Genomic DNA, 11,706 nt, shown 5'->3' with positions numbered 1-11,706 from the left:
CTTTATTGTCGCTTGTACAACTTGTATACAGTCAGATTACATGGGCACCCCCCTCCCACTCAGCTCTCATTGTCTTAATTCCCGTCGTTTACTGACACACACCCACCAAACCCGAAAGTCAGTTGCCCTGTTGTTATCTTTTCGTTCAGCAGCCTAACAGCCCACGGATAGAAGCTGTTCTTTACCCTGTTGGTGCTACCAATCACCAGATGCATTGGGGAAGAGGAAGCCGCATTTGGGAGTGGAGTGAGGGCAACAACAACAATTTATTTATACCCTGCCCATGGGCAGCTCCCAACAGAATGTTACTAAAAAAAGCAATAAAAGATCAAACATTAAAAACTTCCCTAAGCAGAGCTGCCTTCAGATGTCTTCTTAAAGTCAGATGTAAGGATTGACATGCTGGCCTGTGCTGTTTTTAGAGAGCTCACATAGGCTTAGCCAGGGGGCTACAACTGCTCCCCCTAAATCAAGTAAATAAATAAAAATGCTTAACTAACTGACCAACTGCATCACAGGTAACTCAGTTCTGCCCCCCTAACTTATTCCCTGCTTATTCCCCCTGAAATAAATCCTGGCTTTGCTCATGCGAACTCATAGAGTGTTTACATGATACCTCCCATAATATTTAGTTTCATCGGACTCTTAAATAAAAAAGGGAGTTCCTGGCCATGTTTGCCTCCTGGGGGGAGCAAGTTCTATAGTTTGACTCTGCTTCATGAAGAAGTGCTTCCTTTCTTTTTTCCTAAATCTTCCAACATGGAAGCATCATGGGCTGCTCATGAGCTCTAGTGTTGGGAGAGAGGGAGAAGAAAAATTATGTATATTCTCTTTCTCCAGGGTCTGGATAAACATTCAAAGAGGTGGCTGGGCATTTCACCAAAGAGGTATTGGGCCCTGCTGGATCCAGACCAAAGGTCATGGAGGCGAATTATGAGACACAGTCCTCTATAGGTAAGGATACACTTCCCCCGCCCTACCCCCATTCCTTGACTGAAAGACGTTTGGGGCATATTCCCCATTTATTATTTATACCCCGCTGATCTGGCTGGGTTTCCCGAGCTACTTTGGGTGGCTCCCAACAGAATATTAAAAACACAATAAAGCATCAAATATTTAAAACTTACCTAAACAGGGCTGCCTTCAGATGTCTTCTAAAAGTCAGACAGTTGTTTATTTCCGTGACATCTGATGGGAGGGCATTCAACAGGGCGGACGCCACTCCCAAAAAGGCCCTCTGCCTGGTTCCCTGTAGCTTCACTTCTCACAGTGACGGAACTGGCAGAAGGCCCTTGGAGTTTGATGTCAGTGTCCCATTTGGATGATGGGGGTGGAGACACTTCTTCAGGTATACAAAGCTGAAGCCATTTAGGGCTTTAAACTCAGCACCAAACTTTGAATTGTGCTCGGAAATGTACTGGGAGCCAATGTAGGTCTTTCAGGACCGGTGTTATATGGTCTCGGCGGCTGCTCCCAGTCACCAGTCTAGCTGCCACATTCTGGATTAGTTGTAGTTTCCAGGTCACCTTCAGTGGTAGCCCCACATATGTCTAGAAAAGGAACCTGGCTGCACACAGAGGATCATATGTTCAACCTCTGGCATCTCCATGGGGGAAAAGGGATCAGCTAGCAGCTGGTGGGAAAGCCCTGAGATCATGGGAGATCCACCTGCTAGTTGAATGAGTCCATGCGGAGGTTTGATGAAGAATCAATTTGACCTGGCATGAGGAGGCCTCCAAATGTTCTTGAGGGCTTCTTAAGTGTTTGAAAAGTTCCCATCTCTGCCCCAAGGCCAGAAGGCCTGCCCTTTCCACAGCAGGACAAGGAAAAGGCAGGTGCCCCAAATGCCAAAACAGCATCTTCTTCTGAATATCCAGTAGGTAACTGATGCTCCACTTGTTCCCCCCCCCCCCAAATTCCTTCCAGTAGCACCTTAGAGACCAACTAAGTTTGTTATTGGTATGAGCTTTTGTGTGCATGCACACTTCTTCAGATACCTGATCAGATGTTTGAGCAGCTTCTTGGAGAAAGTGTGGCATAGTTTCCTTGCATATTCAGTAGGATAAGTGGATTGTAGAGGGTTCTTAATTCTAAGACCCTTAGGTATAATGTCCAGGTTCTTGCATTTAGTCAGAAAGAAGGTGTCAGTCTGTACCTGTGCAAGTTTCTTGGTGATGGTTGATGGACTTCCATTTCATGCGGATAAGTGTGGTGCCTTCCATAGTTCTAGTTACAGGTAGGTAGCCATGTTGGTCTGCCGTAGTCAAAACAAACAAACAAAAATCATTCCTGTAGCACCTTAAAGACCAACTAAGTTTGTTATTGGTGTGAGCTTTTGTGTGCATGCACACTTCTTCAGATACCCAAAGTTAGAATAATGGCTGAGATCCTGGAGATCCACTGTTAGGTGGTGCAGGGAATCCTTAGCTAGCAGTACAATGCTCCCACATTTCTTGGGAATGCTAAAAGCAGAGAAGGAGCAACCTGTGATACTATCCCATGTTTCTACCTTGAAGTTCATACATATATTTTTTTCCCACATCCCCCAGGGAATGACGGATTGAGCAGTGAGAAATATATGGAAAAATATTCGGTGTCAATGGGAAAAGCCGAGCATGAATCAGGAAAAAAGATGCTTGGAAATCAAAGAGGACCAAAAAGGGATGAGAGAAACTACTCGGAGGATAGGAGGAAGGAGGTCCCTGTTTCCCAGAGTGCTGTTGTCCAGGAACCCCTGATCCAACAGGAAGATCACAAAAGGAACAGCAGTAAAACATGCCTGGTGTGTGGGAAAACATTTAGACATCAATCGAACTTAAATATACATTGCAGAATCCACACAGGAGAGAAACCATATACGTGCACCGAGTGTGGGAAGAGCTTCAATCTGAGAAGCAACCTTACTAGACATAAAAACACACATACAGGTGAGAAGCCTTATAAATGTATGGAGTGCGGGAAGTGCTTCAGTGACAGCAGTAGCCTCACTCGACATCAAGCCACCCATGCGGAGGAGAAACCGTACGCTTGCATGAATTGTGGAAAGAGCTTTTGTGTGAGGAGTAGCCTCCTTTTACACCAAAGAACACACACAGAGGAGAAGCCATTTAAATGTGCCGAGTGTGGAAAGAGCTTCATTGAGGTCAGTAGCCTTACTAAACATCAGAGAATCCACAAAGGGGAAAAGCCATTTAAATGCAAGGAGTGTGGAAAGAGCTTCAGTCAGAGCGGTAACCTGACGTTACATCAAAGAACACACACAGGGGAAAAGCCATGTCAGTGTACCGAGTGTGGAAAGTGCTTCCGTAGCAGCAGCAGCCTTACTTTACATCAGAGAATCCACACGGGGGAGAAACCATATACATGCATCGAGTGTGGAAAAAGCTTCAGCGCTTGTAGTAGCTTTACTTCACATCAGAGAACGCACACAGAGGAGAAGCCGTTTAAGTGTGTGGAGTGTGGGAAAAGCTTTAGTCAGAGCAGTAGCCTGATGACACATCAGAGAACACACACAGGGGAGAAGCCGTACAAATGTGTCAGCTGTGGGAAGTGCTTCAACGACAGCAGTGGCCTTACTTTACATCAAAGGACCCACACAGGGGAGAGACCCTTTAAATGCACGGTGTGCGGGAAAAGCTTCAGTCTGAGTAGTAACCTTAGCAGACATCAAAAAACACACACGGGAAGGAAGCCATATAAATGTATGGAGTGTGGAAAGTGCTTTATTGACAGCAGTGCTCTTACTTTACATCAGAGAACGCACACAGGGGAGAAACCATTTAAATGCACGGTGTGTGGAAAGAGCTTCAGTGCAAACAGTCGGCTTGCTAGACATCAAAGAATACATATGGGAGAGAAAACATGGTGTGGGAAAAGCTTCGGTGACAATGCAAACCTTTCGGGACATCAGAAAACCCACACAGGCGAAAACCCATAAAACTGCATGGGGTGTGGACATTGGAAGACTTCCTAAACACTAAAACACACAGCGGCGAAGTTATAGGAAGGTACGAAGTGTGGAAAAAGCCATGTGAGCACCAGCCTTCTTCAACATCTGAGAACCCTTGGAGGAAACCCTATACATTAATTTCTGTGTTATGAGAGGACTGGTTTGGCTGCAGTGACATACGCTTTAGTTACATCCAGGTTCAATTACTGCAATGGGCGCTGCTTTGAAAAGTACTCCAAAACTTCAACTGACTCAAATATCAGCAGCCAGATTTTCAGCTGGTAACCAAACAGTTAAACCCCTGTGTTGCAAACAATTATCGGTAATATCCAAGGCAACACGATGACCAAGTACAACAATGCGATGTAAATATACATTTACAATGCGATGTAAATGTAAGTCCTGCAGGGCACCCCAAGCTGCAGATGTCTGCCCCGCCCGAGGGGCGCTCTGCTTCAGAGCGCCCCTCGTGTGGGGCAGCAGGCTGCTATCCGCAGCTTGGAGAGCCCTGCGGGGAAGTCCTGCACGGCTCCCCAAGCTGTGAATGTCTGCCCCGAGCGAGCCAGCCTTCAGAAGGCTGTTCTGAAGGCTGGCAGTGGGGAGAAAAGTCCTTCTCCCCCCCCCCCCCCGTCAGCCTTCAGCGGAGGTCCGGGGACAGACAGTCTGTTCCCGGACCTGGTCTGAAGGCGGTCTCCCTAGGAACGCATTAATTGATTTTCAATGCATTCCTATGGGAAACCGTGCTTCGCAAGACGAAAAACTCGCAAGAAGAAAAAACTTGCGGAACGAATTAATTAATCGTCTTGCGAGGCACCACTGTAATAAAATAACAATTTATTATTTATATCCCACCCATCTGGCTGGGCTTCCCCAGCCACCCTGGGGGGCTTCCAACACAATATTAAAAGACAGTAATGCATCAAACAAGTGGATTCCAGAAGGAAAAAAGCTGGGAAGAACGGGGTGCACAATATATGGGGTGGGGGTGGCGACCGCCAGGCAAACACAGGGGTGAAACCAGGCTTTCTTTCACCGGGGTCAAAGACTCAGTTCGGCACCCCCAGACATGTTCTTTTGCAAACATGGAAAAAAGTTCTGGAAAAAAGTTCACAAACCGGAACCCTTACTTCTGGGTTTGCAGCATTGGGGTTCCAATGCTTAGTTGTTCGACAACTAAGTCGTTTGAGAACCAAGTGTGACGTTTGCCTCCTAGGATGGGTCATAAGGAAAGGGTTAAAATAGGTGTGATGTGATTGGCCGGTGAGAATGCAAGGGGGGAGTAACAGAGTGGGAGGTTTTGAAAGTCAGTTGAGGTTTGGGAGCTGAAGGAGGAGGAGGGAGGTTTAGGTGTGGGTTGGTAGAGTTGTATTGTGAGAGAGTGAGAGGAATTGTTAGGTGGAGTCAGATACAGTGGTGCCTCGCAAGACGAAATTAATCCATTCCGTGAGGCTCTTCGTATAGCGGTTTTTTCGTCTTGCGAAGCAAGCCCATTGACAGCTTAGCGCTATTAGCGGTCTAGCGGCTTTTAGCGGATCAGCTGTTAAGCGGCTTATCAGTGGATCGGCTGTTAAGCGGCTTAGCGGCTTAGGAAAAGGGGGGGGGAGGAAAAAACCGCAGGAACTCGCAAGACATTTTCGTCTTGCGAAGCAAGCCCATAGGGAAATTTGTTTTGCGAAGCGCCTCCAAAACGGAAAACCCTTTCGTCTAGCGGGTTTTCCGTCTTGCGAGGCGTTCGTCTTGCGGGGCACCACTGTAGGTAGTTGGAATAATCAGTTTGGAGTTGATAGAAACTAAGAATAAGAAACTGACAAGTAAAACTAACTGAAACCATAAGCTTGTTCCCGCATTTAAAAATAAACTTGATTATTTATTTATGTTAACAACTGACTGGACGCCGTGTGTCCCCTGTAGTGATCAGGTGGGAGTGCTATGAGGAATTATAGCAAATATAGACTAAGCCATCTGTGTCAGCAATGAAAGCATTGCGTTGACTGGGTTTAAACTATTTTTATATGATTCTTCATCAATCTACACCCCTGCACCCCCGTTCCATTCCTCTCTTCCCCACATGTCACCTACGCAGCAGTTGCTTTGCCAGGCAGGCATAAAGATAGTGGGCAGGTTCTTTGATGTAGCTTTTCTTATATATTAATCCTTGGGTGTTAATCTTAGGGCCAGGAAACAGGTTTCACATTAAGGTGACAATGGTCGCTGTCCTCCTGGCCATCCTTCTTATCATGTGTACTGATTGTTTATGACCTCCGGGGTTGCTGTATTCGCTCCTTTGTAGTATACATTCATTTACCCCAAAAGTATGCATGGATAACTAGTGTTTATAGTTTAACTTTGTCCCCACTTGAGGTTTGTTTAAATGCTCAGAAGAAATCTGATTGGCTCTTACGAACACTCTGTAAAAAGTTCTTTTGTGAATAAAACGACCTGGGCCAGGGGCTGGAGGGACAGAGAGAGAGACAGACACAGAGAGATTATTATACGCACCCTTCCCAGAGTCTTGCTGGTTCAAGTCTCTGTGTGTATTCTTATTCATCAGAGTTCAATCCTTCCTTTACTTTGCGAATGCAACATCCCCGTGAGATACGGGGTGGTGGCAGCGGAAAAAGCAATGGCAGAGGCGGCACAGGGTCAATAGACCGTCAAACGTCCGGGGGCCCTATGTGTGATCGCCACACCAAGGTACCACCATAATGGGGATTACACTCTTAATTAGGATCCTCTCTTAGTTTCAGCATGTGGTGGACAGGACAGTCGTTGTTCCCGGGTCTCATCAGAAGGAACCAGGTGTGATGAAGGCATTCTTACGCAGTCTGGTGACGGCCATCAAATCCCAGCCAGGAGAAACACTGTCAGGGGGAAAAAACCAAAGTGTTCAGAAGTAAATCTACCCTCAACCCACATCGCAGAATCCACACAGAGGAGAAAGCACACAAATGCTTGGAGTGTGGGAAGAGCTTCCTTGAGCATTCAGAACTTACTGTACACGAGCGAATCCACACGGGAGAAAAAGCGTTTAGATGCTTGGAGTGTGGAAAGAGCTTAAATAGTAGCAGCTCCCGCAGTAAACATTGTGGAATTCACAAGCCAGGGTAACCATACAAATGCTCGGAGCGTGGCAAAGGCTTCTGTCACTGCTCAAATCGTAACCCGTGGTACCTCGGGTTAAGAACTTAATTTGTTTCAGAGGTCCGTTCTTAACCTGAAACTGTTCTTAACCTGAAGCACCACTTTAGCTAATGGGGCCTCCCGCTGCCACTGCGCCACCAGAGCACGATTTCTGTTCTCATCCTGAAGCAAAGTTCTTAACCCGAGGTACTATTTCTGGGTTAGCGGAGTCTGTAACCTGAAGCGTCTGTAACCCAAGGTACCACTGTACATCAAAACATTCACACAGGGAAGAATCCATATGCCTGTTTAGAGTGTAGAAAGGCCTTTACTAACAGCTCAGGCCTTATATATCATCAAAAATTCACACAGGGGAGAAACCATATACAGTGGTACCTTGGGTTACAGACACTTCAGGTTACAGACTCCGCTAACCCAGAAATATTACCTCAGGTTAAGAACTTTGCTTCAGGATGAGAACAGAAATTGTGCTCTGGCGGCGAAGCAGCAGCGGGAGGCCCCACTAGCTAAAGTGGTGCTTCAGGTTAAGAACAGTTTCAGTTTAAGAACGGACCTCCAGAATGAATTAAGTTCTTAATTCTGTACCTGTTTTGACTGTGGAAAGAGTTTCCGTTGGAGTGCACATCTCAGTTCACTCTAAAACCATTGCTAAGACTAAGAGCCCAGTTAAGAGCGTAATTCCCATTACAATCTCAGCAAGGCTTGGAAGCCCCTCGTGGCTGGTTGCTGCAAAATGCAACTGTGTGCCTTGCTGAGAAGGAGTCTTTTCAGTCCCTCATCCCCCAATGGCGGCAGCTGCCAGGCAGCCTCCCGGCCCCCATCAAGGTGTTCCTCTTTGAGCTGCTGTTTTACGTTTATTATGCTCTTATTACTATGCTTGAGGAGCAAGAGCGCCTTTGCCATTATCAGACAGACGGCACTGGCCCATACTGGCCAGTGATGTTTCCCTCACCCAACAAAGCCTTTTGGTGGCAGCTGAGACAGTCATGAGTTCGTGGCTCTTTTGCCAACCAAGCCTGAGAGCAGGGCAAGTCACAGCGAGCTGCCTTTATACATCTGCAGGCCAGAAATGGACCAGAGCTGAAGGCCACCCCAGGGCCAAGTTCCTAACATCAGGCATTGCTCTTTAGTTCTAATTTGCCAACATCTTCAGGGGGACAAAGCAAAGGAAGGGTTTCTAATTAGGTCAAACTCTCCCCAGTGGCATCTTTCTCTCTCCCTGTTGCTAATAAACACATTATAATATTATTTCCAGAATGCCTATTAATTCTGAGATGATTGTGGGCCACAATGGGACACAGACCTCACCTGGAGTACTGTGTCCAGTTCTGGGCACCACATGTCACTTAGAGGAGGGAGAAAGGTTGTTTTCTGCTGCTCCAGAGAAGCGGACACGGAGCAATGGATCCAAACTACAAGAAAGAAGATTCCACCTAAACATTAGGAAGAACTTCCTGACAGTAAGAGCTGTTCGACAGTGGAATTTGCTGCCAAGGAGTGTGGTGGAGTCTCCTTCTTTGGAGGTCTTTAAGCAGAGGCTTGACAACCATATGTCAGGAGTGCTCTGATGGTGCTTCCTGCTTGGCAGGGGGTTGGACTCGATGGCCCTTGTGGTCTCTTCCAACTCTAGGATTCTATGTGCTCCATTGAGTGGGGGGTGGGACTGATGCAACATCCCAGCTAAGTTCCTACAAAGAAAGCTTGCAGGAGAGATGCTGTGAGCTGTGAAAATGGACACAAATTCTCACCCCAATGGGTCAAACCAATCCTGGATGAACCATGAAATCGTAGAGTTGGAAGGGACCATGAGGGCCATCTAGTCCAACCCCCTGCAATGCAGCAAGCTTTCGTCCAAGGTGGGGCTACCGACTAGGCTGTGGGAGCCTCCCCATGTGTGGAGCTCCCACTCACAGTTTCCATGCTAAAAGTGGGGTGTCTTTCTCCTGAACCCCACCAGAGAAGAAACCTGGAGTCATGCCTAAAAGAAGATCTTCTTCACACCACCATTAAAATCATTTCCTTTCCTTTCCTGTCTATCTTTAATCTGGCTCTGCAGCCTTCCTCGTTTTCTTGCCAGGGGGGCTTCCTCACTCCCAGCATCCTTCTGAGGGTCCTGGGAGAAAACGCTTGGAGGTGGTGGGGAAAGATACAGGTTCCTGGGAGGGAGGAAGAAGCAAGGGCAGCCTCAGAGGCCCTGCAGGCATTTTTCCGCCCAATATATTTTACTGTTGAATGATAAGCCTACCTAGGTGTGGAGCCTGTTGTCTTTGTCCATGGAGTTTTCTTGGCAGGGATACAGGAGTGGCTGTTGGTTTCTGCTCTCTTTCACTGTGCAGCAAAAGTGCTTGTCACAAGACAATGTTTACATTCCACAGTCAATTGCTGTTGGGTTTTCCCACGGGAAAGGGAGACTGGATGTGACGTACACTGGTTTCCTGTTTTTCACTGTTCTTTGCAGTTCAGTGTGTGTTTGTTCTCTCCGTGCTTTAGAGGAGAGAGGATGCTTTTCTCTGCTCCGGCAGAGGCAAGATGTTTTTCTGTAATCTACCAGCTTTGAAGTGTAAATAAAGCAATATAGAGTATGTGGCACGTACTCCTCATCCTTCCGCTGTGCACGGGACACTGCATTATCATCAACAGTGGCTTGCCGGTTCCTCCTCCAGGTGGATCACGTTTGGTCAAAACTCTCCACTATGACCTGTTCATCTTGGTGCCCTGCTTGGCATAGTTCATAGCTTCTCTGAGTTATTCAAGCCCCTTTGCCACAGCAAGGCAGTGATCCATGAAGGGGTAAAAGGGGTGAAAAGGAGAGACATCACCTTGCCAACAAAGGTCCGTATAGTTAAAGCTATGGTTTTCCCAGTTGCGATGTATGGAAGTGAGAGCTGGACAATAAAGAAGGCTGATCGCCCAAGAATTGATGCTTTTGAATTATGGTGCTGGAGGAGAGTCCCATGGACTGCAAGAAGAACAAACATCTCCATTCTGAAGGAAATCAGCCCTGAGTGCTCACTGGAAGGACAGATCCTGAAGCTGAGGCTCCAATACTTTGGCCACCTCATGAGAAGAGAAGACTCCCTGGAAAACACCCTGGTGTTGGGAAAGGTGGAGGGCACAAGGAGAAGGGGATGACAGAGGTTCTCGAAGCTACCAGCATGAGTTTGACCAAACTGCGGGAGGCAGTGGAAGACAGAAGTGCCTGGCGTGCTCTGGTCCATGGGGTCATGAAGAGTCGGACACGACTAAACGACTAAACAACAACAACAGGTGTGGAGCTCCCATATGCCGTTTCCATAATAAAAGAGGAGCGCCTGGCTCCTGAACCTTGCCATGTGAGGAAAGTGGAGTCATGCTTGAAAAATGATCTTCCCACCACCTTTAAAAACATCCCTTTCCTTTTCCCTCTGCCATCCTGGAGCTGTAACACGGCTGCCTCCCTTCCATTCCTCCTCCTCTTTCCCCTCACTGGCAGCGGGTTTCAGCCTGAGGACATTCCCCTGGCCCTCAGTCCGTAGAGCATCCGACTCTTAATCTCAGGATCCTGGGGTTTGAGCCCCCCGTTGGGCCAAACTTTCCTGCATTGCAGGGGGTTGAGCTAGATGACCCTCAAGGTCCCTTCCAACCAGGCAATTCTATGATGCTACCTGGAGACCCCAGGAGGTGAGCCAGAGACTTTCTGCACGCAGAGCAGAGGCTCCCCCACCAGTCCTTTTCTTATGCGTGCTAGCAGGGATCAAATCCTGGGTGGGTCTCCTGCCCTCCCCACCCAGCACAGCCCCCCCCCCTTTCCCAACCAGCACCTGCCTTCCTCCTTCCTCCCAGAGCCATCCTGCTTCGCCTTCCGTCGGCTGCGCATCCTCCCGCGCCTTCCCTCCCGTTTTTCCAGCCTCGCCTTCTCGCCCTGTTCCTCGTTTCCTGGGGAGCCGCTGCACGACCATCCTTTGCGCCCACTGCAACTTTCTTTGAACTGAATTTTTTGGGGATGGTCCCATGCATCTCCCCCACCCCCCATTCCAAGATCCCCTTTCTGTAACCGTCCCTTTCCTCCCCCTATTTTCCTAACCTTGAGCGGGCGGAAACAGCATCTTCTGCGCCCAGCACAATCGCATTCTTCCCAGTTTTTCAGATGGAGAAGGGGACGCGCGCTCTTTCACGTTCCTGCCCCTCCCTCGGAAATCCCCTCTAAGACTGCAAAGAGGAAGGGGGGAGGGGACCCGGCTAAAATAGAAGGGGAGATTCTAATCTAAGAGTTTATTTAGGGATCCCTCTGTTGTGCAAAGAAATAACTGAAAGCAGGGAACTGCATGGATTCCGTGCTCTCCTTTATAACGCATCCATCTACAAGTTGCAAGGAGAATGTGGGAAACCGTTGGAACAAAGGAAGGCAATGCACAATGACTAAAAACATTTCTAAACAAATTTCTAAACAAACGCCACGAATCCTAGCGCGCTAGAACCGACCAAGGGTCTGTGTAAAGGAGTCATCTGTGGCTCAAGCCATACATCACATCAAAAAACCCACACAGGAGAGAAATCATATAGATGTTTGGAGTGCGGAAGGAACTTTGCCCATGGAATTAGCCTTATTTTACGCAAGGTGCTTGGAATGTGGAAAG

The 11,706-nt window shown here is 47.8% G+C and overlaps 1 protein-coding gene across 1 annotated transcript; it reads left to right on the top strand.

Moving 5' to 3' along the window:
* The first annotated feature begins 376 nt into the window (after positions 1-376).
* On the top strand, positions 377-4,068 carry LOC309336960 (uncharacterized protein). Its single transcript, XM_081853501.1, has 2 exons — positions 377-954; positions 2,550-4,068. Exons 1-2 carry the CDS (start codon positions 921-923, stop codon positions 3,935-3,937), a joined length of 1,422 nt encoding a protein of 473 aa, XP_081709627.1. The 5' UTR covers positions 377-920; the 3' UTR covers positions 3,938-4,068.
* Positions 4,069-11,706: the final 7,638 nt, after the last annotated feature.

This window comes from Podarcis erhardii (assembly GCF_964252035.2).
Source record: "Podarcis erhardii genome assembly, chromosome: 2".
Classification (NCBI taxonomy): Eukaryota; Metazoa; Chordata; class Lepidosauria; order Squamata; family Lacertidae; genus Podarcis; species Podarcis erhardii.
Note: the sequence above shows the minus strand (reverse complement) of the source record. Positions and strands in the feature narration are given on the sequence as shown.

What these genes read in the sequence shown, in the direction of transcription:
- LOC309336960 (XM_081853501.1), top strand. Translation starts at nt 921, where the DNA reads ATGGAGGCGAATTATGAGACACAGTCCTCTATAG. An exon ending in TGAGACACAGTCCTCTATAG is followed by an intron (nt 955 to 2,549) that starts GTAAGGATACAC and finishes CACATCCCCCAG; the next exon opens with GGAATGACGGATTGAGCAGT.